Here is an 18997-nt window from a genome sequence, read left to right as displayed (position 1 = left end):
CTGCCTGCGGCAGCGCGTGCGCGGCCGGCTGGCGCGGAGCTGCGGGGCCCGGAGCCCGCGGGCAGCGGGAAGCAGGGCGTCCATCCTCGGCTGCAGGCGGCCGGCCCCGAGCGCTGCGTTCTCACGATGAAAATAAACAGCATGTTCTCTCACGGAGCCCAGCCCGAGATGGGTTCACCACAGCAACAAGGGGTCTGGTATCCTCCCACGGCGACAGGAGTCGCGGTAACACGGCCTCTGCCTTTCCACTGTGAAACTCACAGTTTGAAATTCCTGTGAAGCAAAAAGCAACCACGTGAACTGAGCAGAGTCAGTCTCACCAGACGTTAGGTGTACATGAAGTACCACCCTTTGCTGTATGGAGGTACCTTGTTAGGATCCCTCCACTCACTTCTGCTTCCGATTTTTCAGCAGTTACTTTGAAACTTTCTGGCACAGCGAGGTTGAACTCACCATTCAATGCTGCATTCCACCTGGCATCCTCTATTGCCTTCTCCACCACCTCAATACCAATAACCTTGGACACCTGGTGAGCCAGGGAGAGACCAATTGTGCCTAGAAACAAGGGATATAAAAATGCTCCGTGCATCCATGCTGAAGACACAAGCTTTTAGATAGTGGGGATCATTTCTGGCATGCAAGGCGCCAGCCCCGGGACCCAGGCTTACACAGCCACTGCTCACCCGTTCCACAGCAGATGTCGAGGAGGACGGTGTCCCCACCAGCTTGACACAGCTCCCCAACTGCCTGGTACAGAACTTCTGCTCCACCCGTGTTTACTTGGAAAAAGGCATCCGGAGAGATGCGAAACTTCAGGCCGAGCACTTCTTCAAAGATATGCGGTTCTCCGTGAAGGAGCTGGAAGGGCGACTGCTCATGGGTGCAGCGGGTCATGGTGCTAGCAGAGCACACAAAACCCAGCTGTTGGAAGGCAGCAGAGAGCCAGCCGATTTCCATTTCCACTCCTGGGGTGCTCATGTGCAGGGGAGGATGGCTCTCCCCCCACCAACTTTTATTTCATGTGAGCTTTTCAACAGGATCAAATCATTTTGATTCTTTGTAGGGCACCTGTAACTTGCACAGCCTAGAATTCATTAAAAGGATCAAAATGACTTTGCAGAAGGCAGCAGTCCTAGGGTCTATCCCCCAGTTTTGCTGCTAATGTGTTTTGCTGTCTTGGGAAAGTCACCATAGCTTTTTCTTTTTTCCTTTAGTTTCCCAGGCTCATAACTCCCATGAGGCAGAGCCATAGCGTATTCAAGGATTTCAGGTCTGGAGAAACAAAAGATGTGGCCATCTTAAAACCATGTCTGCAAGGGAATCCAAACTTCTGTCATTCTCTTCAAGCACTCCCTGAACTGGTAGAATTTGAATTTCATAGAATCATAGAATCAGAGAGGGGGCAGAAGAAGGAAGTGGCTTTGTTTCCACTCTTTCCCTGTGTCAAGACATATACCTTTCTTGGAAATAAAGTGAAGTCAAGGCACAGGCTGTTCCAGGACCACACGTGAAGAACTCCTTAAGCAATGCTTTCTGAGTAGCTAGTGCCTCCTGTCAAGAGCAAGAAAGGAAAACCTGGCTAGTTGGGTAATCTGATTAGACACCTCTCCCCAGCAATACCCCCAGCAAGCTCGGGTCAGCCAGATACTGCGTGCCCTCTTGCCAGGGGCCCTGTCCTCCGCGTACTCACCTGGTCCAGCTCCTGGGGGTGGAAGGTGATGATAGCCATGGTGTGGCCATGGCTGGTGGTGCGTACCACAAGCTCCCGCCAGTGTCCGCCTTCATGGAAGAGGATGCAGGGGTCCAGGGGGGAGCGACGGATGAACTCCTCATAGCACTGAGCAGAGGGGGAACAGCACTTGCAGGACAGCGAAGACGACTGCCCTGGTCTTAGGATAACCCTGCGCGCCCCAAACGGGTGGCCCTTCCACCAGTATCATCCATTTTTTCTGTTCAATTTCAATACACTGGATGAAAGCTCTTTCCGAGTTCTTGGAAGACACGACATTTTAATAACGTCAGTTTGTGATTCTTACGTATTTTAATAGGTTGGCAAGAATTCATTATCACTCGATTAGCTTCATTCTCTGGGACAGTTTAGAGGCTGCAACATTAACATGCAAGTTTTAAAAACGTATTTATCCACCAACCAGAGTCAGGCCTGAAACTTCTCAGGACATGAAAATGGACTTTAAAACCCAGCGTAACTAAAATTACAACGTTCTCCCAAATAAGAGTTATGGCAGTCCCTCTATTCCACGGTCTAGGGACAGACATGACTTACTTACCTGGGCTACTTGTTTGTGTTTTGGGGGTATGTTCTCCATGTGGTTGGCTTTCACACAGACAATATTTCTTGCTGGAGAGACACAGACAGGTATTTAACTCTTTTGTGTCAGGGCAGGTAAACCACTGTAGCATCTGACATGATAAACTGTGGAGAGGGCTTTCCCCTGAATTCTCCCACTGTACCAAAAAAAAAAAAAAACCAAACCAAAAAAAAACACCCCAAAAAACCCCAAAAGAAAATAACTGGTATCTAAGTGCCCCATTAAATCCTATGATGTTCTGGGTACCTCTGCAGGACCTGCCAGAATTCCCTTTGCCAGAGATTATTGTCACTAACTTCCATGAAGAGGTTGGAGCTCTGGGAGCTTTGTAGATGTCCTCTAGCAACTCCCAAAGGAACCACTGCACTCTTCTTAAACTAAGGGAGCCAGAGCAGAGCAAGCTGGTTTCCTAACTGGAGAATAATGGTGTGGGCTTACAGCAGCAAAGCAATTTAGCTTGCCTAGAAGACAGCATTCCCACTTCAGTTCAAATGCTAAGCTGCTGTCAGAGGTAAAAATGCACCCATGGAATTATTTTTTCAATGAGAAAAGTACACAGCAACCACCCCAGCACCTCTTGCTACGGATGATTAGAAGCAAAACCCAGTATCAATGGCGTGAACGAGTTCACCACTGAGCAGCTTGCAAGGAGCACACAGCTCACATCTTTGTTGCACAAAACCAAACTGTCTCACGCATGCCAAACGCTCCAATGTCGCTCTGCTGCCTATGGACACGCACACCCCGCCATGCTCTCCCTGCTCAGCACAGGCTCCTGGAGCACACCAAAAAACCACAGGAACAGTATAGTTAAGAATAACAAAGCTAAATCCTGGAGGGGCTGCTACCACAGCTGCCGTCTTTGCTGCTGTATTTAGCAAATTAGAAGCTGGTGTTTCTTTAGAAGCTAATGAACTGAAGTTTTAAAATTGCTGCCCCAGCCTTGGTGGTGTTTCTGTTGGCATCCCCCAGGATTCCGGCTTCTAACTCAGGTGGAGGCTGTCACAGCAGAGCCTTGCCCCAACCCAGCCCCCACCAGCAGTTTTCTACCCAGCTCCTTGTCCTGCGCTGACCTCTGCCAGTTCCCACATACAACCCCACGGTTTTGGGGTTCCCATCCGGTCCTCGATTCACAGAGAAAGTAGATTTGTTTCGGTAGCCATTAATGATGGGCTGAGGGAGGAAAGAAGGAAAAGTAAAGCCCTGGATGAAAAGAAAAAGTAACGGAGGAAAGCCAAAACCCAGCCTGGTTGTCCTGTTGGCAACACAGGAAGATACACATGAACGTGCAAAATGCAGAAGCGGAGCTTGTGCGTGAGACCCCCAGTCCTTCCCCTTGGGAAGGAGAAATGGCTCTCTGTGACAGAATGGTGACAGGTTTATCAGGGAAGGCTTGGGCACAAAAAAGGATTCCTAATCACTGGGCTTGTTTCACACTCTGGCAATCACAGACTGCAAAGCACAAGCTAGCAAGGACTGCCACAAACACATTCTCTGCAACCAACTAATCCCCACCATGAGACTCTTTGGGAGCCAAGTGGGAGACTGTTCGTGGGTCAGGGGGGAGAATGTTCCCACGGGATACTCACCGAAGGGACTACAGGCCGGAGAGGACAGCAGAGCCCACCAGGTTTCTGCGCATCTATGCCCAGCTCCTCAAGACGAGATGCCAGTGTCTGCAAAACCTTCCTTTGCCTTTCATACTTCACCTGCAGAGGAGCCCTAAGCCAGAAGCTCTCACAGGACCACACGACAGTGGGCAGCTCTTCATCACCCACCTCTGGGAAGGCTAACAGGAGGGAATACTGCAAGTGGGATATAGCCCTAGAGGAACTCTGCCTTTCTCATCACCACAGCCACTTGGAGCAACGGGGAGAGGGAGGAATCCTGTGTCCGTGGTCCCCAAGCACTGGCCTGGAGCGCTTGATCCAACCTGAAGCCCCAGTGAACCAGCTGTCCCGCACTGGACAGAATCACCGTGCACATGCCCATCCTCTGTGCTGTTGGTGATCACACACGCCACCCACGGGGACCCTCCCGGTTCTGTCCTGCACAGTAACTGAAGAATTAAAGCAGCAGTAAATGGTGTCTGAAGAGTTTACAGCATTAAGCGACCAAGATGCTAGGGGCTGTTGCTCAAGGGGGATGGGAAGGACAGTTGGGGCAACACGACAGAGAAAAGTCCACGTAAGCACATCTTACCTGCAGCTGCTCTTGATAGGGAAGTCTCCACAGCGGAGTCACTGCGTTCGCTAACCTGGAAAGCACAACATCGCAGCAGTGCCCAGAGCTACTCGCCTCCTGATACTTATGGCATAACATCCCTGCCAGCTGCTTCATGGGCAGGACCGTTCTGGTATGGGCTCTGCACCAAAGCTGGCTGTGAACATCCAAACTCCCTTTTCATGGCACCTGCCTGGTGCCAAATACTTGGACTGGAAGAGGGACCCAGGAACCACAACAACCAGCTCTCCAGAGGACAGGCTGAGCCTTTGGCAGAAGATTGACCAGCGATGCCTGGGTGTCCTGGGTAAGCCCTGGGTGAGGTCTGACGCTAGGCTGGTAAAGCCAGGGGAATGACTGTGCAAATGTTCCTGGGGTCAGATGGGACAAAAACCCAAAGTGCAGGCAGAGAAGGGCGAGGGGGAAGAGATCATGTCGTAGCTTCAGATGGGCCCTGTTGCTTTCTCCCACTGAATCAGAGGCTTTGGCCATCCCTTGCTGCTGCGAGGACAGCCTGAGTCCTGTCTCCCTGGAGTTTTCCCCTAAAAGAGCAGGATGCTTCTCTCATCACTCGATGCATCATGGATCCTGCATCATCTACCTGCTCTACAGCCACTACTACATCTTTTTTGCTAATGCTGTACTAGATTAAATCCACGACAGTGAAATGCACAGTTTGTGTGTAGCAGGCAGGGAGTTACAGGCTGCCCACTCGCACTGACCCAGCCACCCGTGTAGCAGCAGTTCAGAGATAAACCTCGGGACTTGCCACTACTTGTATCTGAGGCAGGGCAAGCAAGAACAAAACACAGAAAAGCTGATTTTTTTTTTTTTTTAAAAAAAAAAAAAAAAAGACAGAGTAAGGGGTGAGGTGGATAATATGACCCAAACTGTCATAACTATCCATCAACAACTGACTCACCAAGCCCATAGAGAACCTCACCCCACAGCTGGATAAGCTGCTGTTATTGCTTACTGGGATTTTTGGAGCCACTTCCAAAGCGCCCCGTGCCAACTACTTTCAGGCACAGAACTGCAAATCAAATGGACTATTGCTTTTTGGCTTGTACGGCAACTGCTCTGCTCCTGATCCTTTCCTCTTAGACCTTTTTGTTTGTCTTTTCCATTATTCCTGTCCCCAGGCCAAGCTCCAGGGAAGCCAGCTGAGTCCTGGCTCTTCTGTTCCTGCTGGGGAGAGCTGGATGGAGGTGAAGCCCCCAACCCGCTGCTCTCACCGCTTCAGGTGCTTGGTGCTTTGGAAGAGCACTTGGTCATTTTGGAAGAGCCATACCTCTCCTCCCAGGAGGAACCTGGCAGGTTGCAGCCCTCCCTGGCCTTTCTCTTCTTCTTCCACTTCGCTACTGTCGTCTTCTCCGTCAGCAGGCTGCGGTCCCGACCAGGCAGGCTGCTCAGGAAAGCATTCGAAGGGCGAAGCTGCCAGCACAGCAGCCTCAATGCGCTGGACAGAGCCGTGGTAGGAGGAAGAGGGGCCGCACCCCTGCAAGCAGCACAGCGAGCCCACCCTCGGCCTCCCAAAAAGCAGCACGTCAGCTGCACTCCTGGAGGTGGGTTGAGAAACACCATGCTCATGGCCAGCTCCACTCCACGAAGTAAACCACTTAGTTTAAAAACACCCACGGCCGGTCTGACCCAGTGGCTGCATTTTTACTTTGCTCAGGGCTGCCAGACAGCACTTGCAGCACAGCGAGCGCGCCTGCCCTGCGCCACACAGGAAGCACGGAGGGAACAGACAGCTAAAAGCAGAGTTTCTTTCCTCCGCTGCAGGTGACCAGCCTCTGGCAGCCAGTGCGCCGGAGCTCAGTTAGCGGCGCCCACTGCCAGTCCTGCTTGCCTTGGGCCCTGCCGGTGCTTTCATAGCTCAGGTCTTATCTCGCATGATGAAAAGCTCGCTCCTTCCGCTCGCTGCCAATTGCCTCCCTGGGCGTTCGGGTCTCACGTGGCAGGATGCAGCGGGCTGCGTTTCCGCTGCCCTGTGTGGTGTTTACAGCTGAGAAACCTCCCCAGGCCGGGGAGCTCCCTGCCGTGCTGCAAGGCAGCCAAGACCCCTGCCAGGGAGCCAGGGCCAGCTCCCCCCAGCCCACTGGCACTTCTGCTCGGTGCCGAGTCCCACCGTGCCGCAGGGGCCCCTGCCTTACCTCCTGGTGCAGCGCCCCAGCAGCACTGCTGCAGGCTCCCAGCCCTGCGCTTTCCAGGTCCGGCAGCAGCAATAGGGCGGTTGTGGTGCCCGACCCGCTCCCCTCGCCACCCCGGGGCACTGAGCCATGCCCAGAGCACGCCAGCTTCGTGCTCGTGGTGAGGAGCCCTGGCACACCCCGGGGTCACGGCACCGCACGCCGCAGCCCTTAGCGCATGCACAACTGCGCCATGTCCAGGCAGCTCCGCGGCAGTCCGGCACCCAGGAGCACCTCTCCTCGGGGAATGCTGCGGAGGACACCAGCAGCCACGCAGGCTGCGAGACCACCCCGCGGAGCAGGACGAGGGGGCTCCTGCTGATGCCCGCACGCCCAGGCGGCATCAGTCAGTACCACCGCAACTCACCCCAAATGGCCTCTGCCCATTTAGGCACCTGAAACAAAGACGGCAGCAGCGGGTGCGATCAGGCTCCGATCAGTCCTGTCCCAGGATTTAAGTGTCTCGGAGAGTTCTGCAGAAGAGCGGGCCTGTAGCTCCCGGGACCGTGGGAGAAGGAAACTGCCCCGGGACACCCCCCGCTCAGACCCCAGAGCCTCTCCCAGGGTCCTGCTGGCAGACAAGGCTGCGCAGCAGAGCTCGCCTGCTCGGTTTTGCTGGCACAAATTACCATTATTGTAGTTACGGTCACTCTTCCGACCCGGTGCCTCGAGGAAGGTTCTCAACAGTGACCAAAAGTTATCTGTACGCAGTTTTTAAGTGTTCTGATTTCAGATCATCTAGGCATCTTACAGACATGCCTCGTCCAGGAATTAACTCCACACAGCTACCGCTCTAGCCTCTAAGAAGTTAGGGTAGAACAGTTGCTTTTTTTGGATGACCGCCACATAATATTCTAGTAACAGTTTCATCTGCTTTAATTGAAGAGGAGAGGGTCATTAAGTACTTTTGATGCATGGATTTTTATTTTTGCTTCACGGCATGGCACATCCAGAGCTAACTTAGCTAACTTAACCATAAAGTAACATTGACTTGTGAATTAAGCATTTATCAACTCCAATTTTATCTAGGCAAAAAAAGCTTTGTGGTCGTGGACTCTTCTTAAATATTGCGGGAATGAATGTTTGCCTTTCAGCTAGGAAAACCACAAGTTCCTACTTATTGAACTGTGGGACCTGAAAAGCATTTGAAAAAACCTGCTGTCTCTAGACCCAAGCATTAAAACCAGAAGCACATGTAATACCACTGTTGTGCCAGAATTACCTCTTGCCTCTGCCTTCTCTCCCAGGCGTGCAAACGGGATTGCTCTCTCACACAAAGCCCCAGCCTCCCGCGGGGTCTCTGGGGAGCATTTGCTGCAAGCATTTGTTTCGTTTACCATTAGCCGGGTGTACTAGAATCGCTCTTTATTTACGTGACACGCACAATTATTTGGGGACCACCAGGGCGTCTCTGGCTTCCAGAACAAAGCGTCCCCTTCTTGAGATTGCATCTTAACGCTGCAGAAATTTGGCTAGGCCTCTAGGCAACAGCTGGGTGCACCAAAGACACTGGGTTCCTTTCCTTTCTGATCTAAAGGCTAGCCGCCTTTACCTAAATACCGGAAAAAGTCCCAGTGAGCAGAAAGCCAGAGGCAGAAGTGCCCAATAGCAGGCCGGAACAGCAGCCAAAGAGAACCGAGCAAACGGTCCATTCCAGTTAAGTCATCCACCTCCACCACTGATTTCCTTCCTAATGACCCTCAGCTCTAGTGGATTTGCCATCTTGCAGCCTCAGTTCTCCAGGCTACCAGCTGTTCTACAGAAAACGTAGTCAGGCCACCACCACCGCTCCCCAGGCAACCACTTGCAGGTCAGCGACCAACTCCTTTTGTCCGCCACAAGAGCCAAACGCATGGCTTCACGTTGCCTGCAGCGTCTAATGGTTGGGGGGAGGTTTTGGGGGTGTGTGTGGGGTGGCCGTGGGGAATCTGATTTTACTGAGGTTTTTCTTAAAAAAGCAACTCCAGCAACATCTGATTCCTAGATGTGCAAACCCTGCAGCACACGCACCCCAGGTGATATTCTCCTAGCAAGTTTTCCTGGCCGCAAAGTGCGGCCAGCTCTTTAAGGAACAGCCTGGTTCTGCCTCGAATCGGCCTTTCGGCTTTGGGATTACACTTTTTCAAGCACGACAACTTCCAGTACGTACAGCGAGTAGTTTACTACGACACAAGACAAATGAGTAGATGAGCACGTTTGCTCATCGGTCACTCCGTGCTTCTGTTACAGAACTGGTAGCGAACAGAAACGCCGGACTAGAGGGCACGCTGACACAGGCTGCGGCTTCAGCGAACAGTCCAAGCCCGGCCCTGCCGCCCCGCGGAAGCACGGCGAGGCCTGCCCGTGCCGGCGGCGGCGCTCAGAGCCCCTGCCCGGCGGGGCTGAGCATCTCCTGCAGCACCAGGTGCAGCAGGTGGTTCTGCTCGGCGCTAAGCAGCGGCCAGAGCTCGGCCTGCAGGGCCTTCAGCGCCTCCGCGTCCTTCTCCTGGCACGCCAGCACGGCCGACTGCAGCAGCAAGAAGAGCTCGGCCGGCAGGTAGCTCGCCGCCGGCGGCAGCCCGCCGCCCGCCCCGGGGCCGCCCCCGGCCCCCGGCGCCGCGCCGCCCTCCGGCGCCTCCCAGCAGTACTGCTCCAGCGTCCGGGCGTGCTCGGGCAGCAGCTTGGCGGGCGGCGGCTGCAGCAGCAGCAGCAGCAGCACCCGCGACACCTCGCAGCGCGCCAGCACGTCCAGGAAGGCGCCGCCGGGCGCGCCCCCGCCCCCGCCGCCGCCGCCGCTCAGCCCGGCCCCGGCCAGCGCCTGCGCCCGCGTCAGCGCCGCCAGCGCGCCGGCGTAGTCGCGGCCCAGCAGCAGGCAGGAGGCGCGCTCGGCCAGGCAGCGCAGCGCCTCCAGGGGCAGCCGCGCCGCCGCCAGCAGCTCGGCCGCCCGCTGCAGGTGCGCGGCGGCGCGGGCGGGCCGGCCCGTGTCGCGCAGCGCCGCCGCCAGCTCCAGGCACAGCCCGGCCGCCAGCGCCGGCTGCCCCCGCTCCAGGTGCAGGCGGGCGGCGAAGGCGCCGCAGCTCTGCGCCGCCGCCACGTGCTCGCCGAAGCCGCCGCGCAGCCCCAGGCGCTGCCGCAGGTCCCGCTCCTGGCGCAGGAAGAGCCGCGCCGCCTCGGCCAGGGCGGCCGCCTCGGCGGGCCCGTGGAAGAGGCTCTGGGCGCAGCGCGCCACGGCCAGCTGGCACCAGGCCGCGTAGGGCAGGCTCTCCTGGGCGCGCAGCTCCCGCGCCAGCGCCGCGAACTGCTCCGCCGCCTCCGCCACGTTCGGCTTCCGCAGGAACCGCCGCCGCAGCTTGGCCGACACCAGCCGGTACCGCGACAGGAAGTCCCCGTCCCCGCCGAGGCCCGGCCCGGAGCCGCCCGCCCCGCCGGGGCCGGAGCTGCCCGCCGCCGACAGCATCGCGCGCCGCCCGGAACTGACGGGCCCCGCCCCGCGTGCCGCTGGCCAATCGGCGCCCGCTCCGGCGTCACGCGGACGGCGCGGCGGGGAGCGCGCTGACAGCGAAGAGGGCGTGGTCACGTGGTGGGCGCGGTCAGCACCGCCCCTTTCGCCCCGCCCCGGGAGGCTCCTCCGGGCGGGCCCGGCCCTGCCCCGCCGCGGGCTCCCCCGCCGCGCCGCGCCGCGCCGCGCCCTGCCCTGCCCTGCCCTGCCCTGCCCTGCCCTGCCCTGCCCTGCCCCGCCCCGCCCCGCCCCGCCCCGCCCTGCCCCGCCCCGCCCTGCCCTGCCCCGCCCCGCCCTGCCCTGCCCTGCCCTGCCCTGCCCTGCCCTGCCCTCCGGGCGCACTCCCGAGAGACACCGCCCGGGGCTGCAGGGCCGGCGCCCAGCTCTGTGACCCTGGGACTTGCCGAGCTGCGGGTGGCCGGGCTCAGAGGCGCCCCTGGGTCCCAGCAGCAGCTGGCCCAGCCCTTCTCTCTCGGGGCGGGGAGGAGCAGCAGCAGGAGCTGCCTTCCCGGTCAGAGACGGACACGGTGTGGGGCACTGCCTATGGGGAGTGAGCGTCAGCCCCTTCGCCCTGGGACTTCTGCTGCCCGGGGGCTGCCTCTGCTTCGTCGCCAGCCTCCTGCTTCCTCCTGCCTGCTAGCCCCCCCGCGGCACGTGGGGTCCCATCTCTTCTCACCTGCGCCATCGTCCCTCTTGTTTCCCCCAAAAGGGAAACCTGCGCTGCTACCGTGTGTCCTGCATGGCCCTCCACTCCGGAGTGGGGTGCGGGGTGCTGGCCAGGTGCGGGGCCGTGAGGATTTCTAGCCCCTGTGTCGAGGGACTCCGCTTTACGCGGGGGGAAAATGTGACTTCCCACACACAAGCTGCATAGGGCGCGCACGCTCTGGTGCTGCGGTGCTGAGGCTTCCGAACCACATACCGTTTCTGCTTTGATTCTTGTTAATGCTAATCGGAAAATGTGACCTTTATTTGCACGTTTCCACAGGAAGAGCTTGGCTTTCAGTGTTTCCCCACACCCCCATTAAAGAGGAAAATGGATATCCCTCTCCTGCTTTTAGCGTTTTTAGTAGCAGAGATGAAAGAGTCTTGTCCTCTGATTTTTAAGGTGCTCCTTCGACAGAGCTACAGTGGGGTTTGGGGTTGCTCAGGCCTTGACTGGAAAGATCAGAGGATTCAGTCTTTAACAAAACATTTTACTGTCCCGAGTATTATTCAAGTGTTTGAGAGAAGCAGTTACTAGAACAGTTTGCAGTCTGAATGAACATCCTCCCTCCTCCTCATTGCCCAGGCTGGGTTTCCCTGATGTGCGAGCGGCTCAGTCTGTGTCTCCAGATCTGCAGTCTTCTAAAACAAGCAAACAGCATAGAAAACAGAAAAAATACAAACAGGGAAATGTTCTTTTCTGCAGGGAAAGAATGGACACCAACGAATAAGAAAGGCAGAAAATCTTGCTAGGCGCTTCTGTGGTGCGTTCCCTTTGGCCATTGGACCCCTTGCTGGATGTTCTTGGTATGGTCCAAGTGCCAAACAAGTGCTGTGCAATGGCCAGGCAAAGCTGCTGGTCCGGGGTGAACATGCCAGTGAAATGAGCAAAGGAAAATTGCTAAAGGAGATGCGGAGCTGTCTGAATACACAGAAAAGTGAGGCTGACCTGGAGTTACAAAGACTGCAAGAGAGGAAACAAGAGGAGGAAAAGTTATCATTGTCCTGGCTTGGGGTTACAGGTTTGCAACGTTTCCTGGCATGTCTGTCCTCCGAGGCCCACAGTGTACATTTCTGGGTTCCACCATGAAGCAAAATATTCACCCACTCCCCAAGTAATGCTCTGATGGGTGTCTCCCTCTTCCCGATGTTTCTGCACTCATCATTTCCCTTTCCCTTTTCCTTCTTTCTCTGGTGTGGAGACGATGTGGCACTCAGAAAACATTCACAGTGGATTCCCATTCCTATTCCTCCCATCACTGCTCTTCCTCCCCTTGAAGGAGCCTGTCTCAGTCCTGGGCTCTGTAGCTGCCCTTCCCCAGGCTGGGTGGAGACCCTCGGCCAAGGCTGTTTCTCCTTTGATGCTTCCAGCCCTCATTCTTCCTGGGAAATACGTTCTTCAGCTGTGTCAGCAGAGCTGGTGCAGGAAAACGTAAGGTCCCAGTTATCCTTTACTCTTCATTTACCGTCCCCCGCTTCCCCGGAAGCTCTAGCCCTGGTGATGTCAGTGGAAGAAACACAAAGTGGTTCCAGTTTCTTTCTCCATCTTCCCAGCAAGTCTTGTCTGGTAAATACCAGCAGTCAGAGCAAATCCTTGATGAGAAGGTGCTATGCCTGAGACCTTGGCCCCCCTGGAAAGCTTATATCTCTGTCACAGACCTGCTGTGGCTCAGCCCTCCCTGGTTCCTCAGGAGAGCTACCTTCAGCCTGCCCTGGATGGTGCAGAGCACAGCTCTCCGCGTTGCCCCCCCTGCGGCTGGGCGGGCCCGTGCTCCCCGCTCCGGTGGCACCCCGGCGGGCGGCCCGGGAGAGCCGTAGGGCAGGGCAGCAAGGGCTCTCTGGTCACGCCAGCAGCAACCAGGTTCAAACAAGAAGAATTCACCCAAATGGTGGCAGGTGGGTGAGACTCTGGGCCAGCGGATGCGTGGGGGCAGGAATTTTAGGTGAGTTCAAAGGGTGACTGGTAAACACTTGGGTGAAAAAGCTCTTGGTGTTCCTAAATACATAAACCACAGCTCACTCGGAAATCCCCAGTGCTGAAAATACTTGGTGCCGGAGAGAGTGAGTGGGTAAGGGAAGTGTCATGCACGCTTGCCTGCTTCTTGCTTTTCCCTGAGCGTCTGCTTACAGTACTGCCAGAGGCAAGGTCCTGGGCTGGGCAGGCCCTTGGTCTGGCTGAGAGAGGCTGTTCTTACACTCCTACATGTACGAACACATATACCAAACTGCACCCCCAACGTGAGCTGAGGTGACACAGCTGGGGAGCCCTGTGGGGTCCTCTGCAGCCAGACCTCTCTCCTGCTCTCTCCCCACTGCTGAATATCATATTGCACAGGCTTGGTGGCAGGTGGCACTCAGCTTTCAGCTTGTCCTGAACAAGCTCAGAGCAGCCATATGGTTGCTGGGACAGGGGCACTTTCCTACACATGCCCCATCAGTGCACCGGTAAAAGCTTAGTCCCAAAGGGCAGTGTGGGTGTCAATGCCTGAAACTGAAGTTCAAGTTCAGTACCTCGCATTGATGCTCAGAGTTCAGTTTGTATAATAAAAAAACCAAATAGAATTATAAGAAAAACCCACTCTGACCTATGCCCTTAGCTCACAAAAGGTACTGCAAAGCTGGTAAATGAAACTGAAGTGCGATTGATAATATAGCTCATCCCTCTGTGACTCTTCAGAATGAGTAAAAAACTCCCCAAGCAAGTGATGATGCTGTGGCATGGTAATGCTCACAAAACACCATCTCACAACAGCCACACAGACCACAAGCTGTCGGCGTCTTGCTGTGCTGCAAGACAGCGTGCAAGCTGTGGGTGACTGTGTGCTTCCTGCGCTTGAAGCCAAGCATGGGCAGCAACCACCCATCCTCAGGACTAAAGACCTTATTCCTGCTCCCAGTCCCAGCAGACCCCTCTGCTCTGCCAACCTCTGGATGGGGCTTGCACAGCCAGGCTCGTGCCATCCCAGTGGTAACCAGCCTGTCTAACAGACGACATCCCTCCCTGCGACCTGGCCTCGCTTTTCTCCTTTACACCCTCATGGCTCCCACCCAGGGTGGCAGAAACCAGGTGCTTACTCCTCCCGGCTCCATCCTGGGGTCCTTTCAGGAGCTGGGTTGCTGCAGAAGGGCTGGGCAGGAACATGGGGGACACGAGTGTGGCAGTGTGCTTACCCAAGTGGCTGACACCAGCCAGTTGATGCTGTAGAAATGCACTTTCAAATCTCCTTGCCTTTCTCAGTTTACAGTTACTTCTCTGCCTGCCAGCTGGCAGGTCTGCTTAGGTTTATCTTTCCTAACCACTCAGCAAGGTGAAGCTGATGCAGCACAAGACACTGGACGAGCTGGAGAAATCAGGGGTTTGACAGCCTCTGACCTCTGTTCTTCAAGCTTTAAGATTTCCACAGCTAGAACAAACCCTCCTCCCTTACTCAGTCCTATGGTGGCCCTGCAGGGAAGCTGTGGTTTCTCTCTGGAGAGAGGCAGCACCTTGAGCTCACCCAGGGCAGGGATGCTGTCGGGGTGTCTGAGGAGCACAGCCAAGGTGTTTCAAATCAAGCCACGTGCACCCGCTGGTAAGGCACCCCATGGATCTGGATTTCATTCCTGTTTCCCAGAGCCACTAAGTTGGTATGTGACAGTGCCTTGCAGTAGAACAGAGGATGGCCAGTGACCCAACCCATCCCCAGGTCTGGGTTAAGCTTCAGGGTCAAACCTGAGACTGATGATACTGGGAAGGCAGCCCATGGGCTGGGGGGCTCCTGTTGAAGGGAGGCAGATGAACAGCAGATTTCCGCTGGCCTGGGAAGCGGCATTGCTGCAGGAGGGTGACTGGTGCTGATACATGCCCTGGCAGTGCAGCACCTGCCCACAGACTTCCTGGGCGAGTCTCTGCCAAGGAGTAAGAGCACAGGCAGGTAGGGGCAGGGGTTTCTCTCTGGCCCATGTGAATGGTGACTTGACCTACTTTTGAGGGGTCTGAACGCAGCTGGACCTAAAGCCTCTTGCAGGGCAGCTGCAGGGTTGGAACCAGGAGGGTAGGATGTAGACAACTCCTTTCCCCAAGGGGCTCAGACCTCCATAGCCCCCACGAGCTGCCCGGCAGCCCCCAAGCTCTCAGGGATTTCGGTGCCAAGAGCTCTCCGCTGCCTGCACTGCTGACAGATGTTTTGCACTGCTCACGTTCAGACGCACGCGGCTGGAGGACTGACTCACTCCTCAGCACCTGCTTCATTTACTGACCTTTGGGGCTTGCACTGGAATGTGAGTTGCACGTGAAGAGATCCTGAGTTCAGGTCACTTGAAGGGGCATGAGGAGCTGCCTGGGGGCGGCTGGAGACAGTCGTATTTGTGGGAAGAGGGGCTGCAGTGCTTGCCATGGGCCTGGGAGGATGCTGGGCTCAACCCTGAGCTCTGCCCAGCCACCTTGGCTGTTGGTGCCTCCCCTTTCCTGGGTGTACAGCAGTGCTGACAGCATGGAGGGTGCTGTCCCATCTTTGGTCAGGATGGCTGCGTACAGCTCTGTTTGCTCTTTCAGCCCCAGCCAGACCCTGCTGCAGCAGCCATCGGAGAGCAGCATACGAAAGGATTTCTCCTTCTCTGCTATCGCCTGCCCATTCCTCCCCTGCCTGCCGGGGCTATTTGCATCTGTGTGGATGCACCTCACGCTGCTCTGCGAGCTAAATCCGCTAATGTGGGAACGATTTGCAGAATAATCTGCTCCACGCACATGGCTGTGGTGCTTTCACTGTCTGGGATAAGGGCTAGGGGACGCGCCACCTGTCCCCTGTCTGTGCAAATCCCATGCCCAGAGGAGCTGTCCTGGCAGCTCTGGTCTGTCCCCATGCCACCACAGCCAGATGCTTGGTGCAGGCAACACTGGGAATATCATTTGGGCAAGGCTGAAGCCAGTGCACGATCAGGCCAGGGGTCTCCAGGAAAGGACTTCCAGCTGAATCGCTTCCCCCTTGGCGTGGGCAAAAGCTGGGAGAACTCCCCTCCTTCTGCCAGCATAGACTCACACTCAGAGCCCCGATGCCATGGGGTAGCTGGCACACTGCTGTGCCCCATCTCCCTGTGGCTGAGCTCTCCCCTAAGTGCCCAGCATCCCCCGTGGTCCCTGAGAGCAGTGGGTGATGTGGCATGGGGTGCTTTCACGAGGGGTATCAGGTTCAGCTTGCAGCTTGACCCATGCTGGTACGAATGAGCCGATTTGGAGAGAGCAGCACCCTGGGCTGGACCCCTGCTCTCTCTAGATTGGCTCATTCACATGAGCTGCTGCCATGGCCAGTGCTTGCTCAGAGAAGTGGGTGCATGGGGTGTGTTGAAGAGCCTGCATCAGGACAAACCCCTGCAAAATGCACCCCCTCTCCAGGGGCAGAAGGGGAAAAACCCATCAAGCCCACATGGGAGGAGCAGGGAAACTGTAGAGGATGTTTGTCACGGTAAGAGATGTCGTCACCAGCCAAGGGCTTATAGGGGCTCCGGTGAAAGCAGGAACCACTGTCACAGGAGGGGAAGGAGCAGAGGAGAGGTGCTGAGAGAGGTAGGTGACTCTGGGTTGGCTTTTCTTCTTGCTATGAATCACTGGGATGTTTTTGGCATGTGGGTGAATGCTGGTGGGGAAGAGGGAGTGTGGGGTACTGAGGCCAGCTAGCTCAGGTTGGGGCTATGGCTGGTGGGAAAAGCTGGGCTGGGGCTGGGTGGGGAGAACCGTGGGCTCAGCAGAAGGAGCCCAGGACAGGCAGGGACATCTGCCACACACATGGGCTCAAGTATGGCTGGAGTTGCACACGGGCATGGGGACTGCGGCACAGCTGCACACACTCAGGCAAACTGTCACAGCCCCGCAGTAGTCACAAGTGTGCGGATACACACAAAGCTCGTGTATCGCTATACCGACTCCCACTTGCACATGAAGGTCATGCTGCCATGCAATTGTACATACACACACATACCCACACAGAGCTGTACATACATGCACACACCCCTGCACGACACACATCCAGATCTCTATATACTTGTGTCGATAGTCAGGCTGTGCACATACACAGGGGTCAGTGCCTGCCCTTGCAGGGACCTGCACAGCCTCCCAGGTAAGAGGCACTGTGGTGGCTGCATATGCAGGCACACACAGATGCCACAAGGATCCAGCTTGAAGCAATCAGGTGCCTGGTGGCACCACCCCTGTGCAGCAAGACAGAACTGTGAATTTGAGACATTCAACCCATGGTATTTTTAAAGCATGGTGTGTCGCTGTCCTGGTTTCGGCTGGGACAGAGTTAATTTTCTTCCTAGTAGCAGGCATAGTGCTGTGTTTTGGATTTAGTAGGAGAAGAATGTTGATAACACACTGATATTTTTAGTTGTTGCTAAGTACTGCTTATGCTAGTCAAGGACTTTTCAGCTTCCCATGCTCTGCCAGGGGCACAAGAAACTGGGAGGGGACACAACCAGAATAGTTGATCCAAACTGACCAAAGGGCTATTCCATACCATATGACGTCATGCTCAGTATATAAACTGGGGGGGGTTGGCCGGGGAGCAGTGATCGCTGCTCGGGAACTGTCTGGGTATCGGTCGGCGGGTGGTGAGCAATTGCATTGTGCATCACTTGCTTTGTATATTGTTATTATTATTATTATTATATTGTTACTATTATCATTACTATTTTACTTTATTTCCATTATTAAACTGTTCTTATCTCAACCCAGGAGTGTTTCTCACTCTTACCCCTCCGATTCTCTCCCCCATCCCACCGGGGTAGGGGGAGTGAGCGAGCGGCTGCGTGGTGCTTAGTTGCTGGCTGGGGCTAAACCATGACAGTCGCAAACAGCAAATCCAGCTAGCTCTGTTGCCTCCATCCTAAAGCACCCAAGGCTGGCTCTGCCCTGCAGTCCATATGTCCGCTCCAACACCTCCTGCATTTTTCTTTCTAGATCCATGGCCCTAATGATGGACTCCCTGAGCACCCCCATTCCTGCCAGCCAGCCCACAGAGCACAGACTCAGCAATTCCTGCTGTCAGATCCGAGATGAGTTCCTCTCTGTGGCACTCCCTGCGATGTACTCCCTCATCTTCATCATCGGGCTGCTCAGCAATGCCCTGGCACTCTGGGTGTTTTCGTGCAGCGCACAGCGCACGACCTCCATCACCGTGTATATGAGGAACCTGGCACTCTCTGACCTGCTGCTCTCCCTCTGCCTGCCCTTCCGCATCACCTTTCAAAGCAAGAATGAGCCTCTGATCTTCTGCAACATCATTGGGGCCTTCTTCTACCTCAACATGTATGTGAGCATCACATTCCTCAGCCTGATCAGCCTTGACCGCTATCTGAAGATCATCTGGCCCCTGCAGAAATTTAGGATTCACACTGTGTCCTGTAGCACCATGGCCTCTGGGGTGGTTTGGTTGGTGCACACAGCATTCATGCTGCCTTTCTTTTTTGAGACAAGAGGGAAAGGGCCCTGTGACCACAAATGCTTCCACTTCAGGAGCAAAAGCATCACAGCAGCAGCTTTTAATATGGTTGCAGTAGCCACTTTCTTCATCCTGCTGCTCCTCTTCCTCTACTTCTACAGCAAGATATTTGCCAAGCTCCACAGAGTCTCCTCAGTGAAAGCTCAGCAGCTGAACAAGAGGACCAGCACAAGAGCCATTGCCAAGACCTCTGTAGTCCTAATTATCTTCATTGTATGCTTCACCCCCTACCACATTGTCCGCATTCCTTACATCCTTGCACAAGTGGGGACCATTTCTAGTCTGCCCTGGAAGCAGGGTCTCCACCTCACTAATGAGCTTGTGCTCTGCATCTCAGCCCTCAACAGCTGCCTTGACCCAGTCATCTTCTTCTCCTTGTCCAGCAGCTTCCGGAGGGCTGTGCTCTGCACCATCCAGGGCAGGCTGAAGGTAGCTCTCCTGAGGAACCAGGGAGGGCTGAGCCACAGCAGGTCTGTGACAGAGATATAAGCTTTCCAGGGGGGCCAAGGTCTCGGGCATAGCACCTTCTCATCAAGGATTTGCTCTGACTGCTGGTATTTACCAGACAAGACTTGCTGGGAAGATGGAGAAAGAAAC

The 18997-nt window shown here is 55.6% G+C and overlaps 3 protein-coding genes across 3 annotated transcripts; 1 reads left to right on the top strand and 2 right to left on the bottom strand.

Annotated features, from left to right (window-relative positions):
* Positions 1-121: 121 nt before the first annotated feature.
* LOC142594846 (tRNA (uracil-5-)-methyltransferase homolog B-like) lies at positions 122-6338 on the bottom strand. Its single transcript, XM_075720784.1, has 10 exons — positions 5845-6338; positions 4533-4587; positions 3920-4039; positions 3404-3503; positions 2289-2359; positions 1691-1837; positions 1457-1551; positions 684-898; positions 454-555; positions 122-273 (listed from the first exon to the last, which is right to left on the bottom strand). Exons 1-10 carry the CDS (start codon positions 6141-6143, stop codon positions 122-124), a joined length of 1356 nt encoding a protein of 451 aa, XP_075576899.1. The 5' UTR covers positions 6144-6338.
* A 2766-nt stretch (positions 6339-9104) lies between these two features.
* LOC142594837 (40-kDa huntingtin-associated protein-like) lies at positions 9105-10181 on the bottom strand. The gene has a single exon (XM_075720758.1). The coding sequence runs from the start codon at positions 10179-10181 to the stop codon at positions 9105-9107; it is 1077 nt and encodes a 358-aa protein (XP_075576873.1).
* Positions 10182-17875: 7694 nt separating this feature from the next.
* Positions 17876-18889, top strand: LOC104034096 (putative G-protein coupled receptor 34). The gene has a single exon (XM_075720351.1). The coding sequence runs from the start codon at positions 17876-17878 to the stop codon at positions 18887-18889; it is 1014 nt and encodes a 337-aa protein (XP_075576466.1).
* Positions 18890-18997: the final 108 nt, after the last annotated feature.

This window comes from Pelecanus crispus, chromosome 13 (genome assembly GCF_030463565.1).
Source record: "Pelecanus crispus isolate bPelCri1 chromosome 13, bPelCri1.pri, whole genome shotgun sequence".
In the NCBI taxonomy this organism is placed as follows: domain Eukaryota; kingdom Metazoa; phylum Chordata; class Aves; order Pelecaniformes; family Pelecanidae; genus Pelecanus; species Pelecanus crispus.
This window is presented reverse-complemented; position numbering and strand designations above follow the sequence as displayed.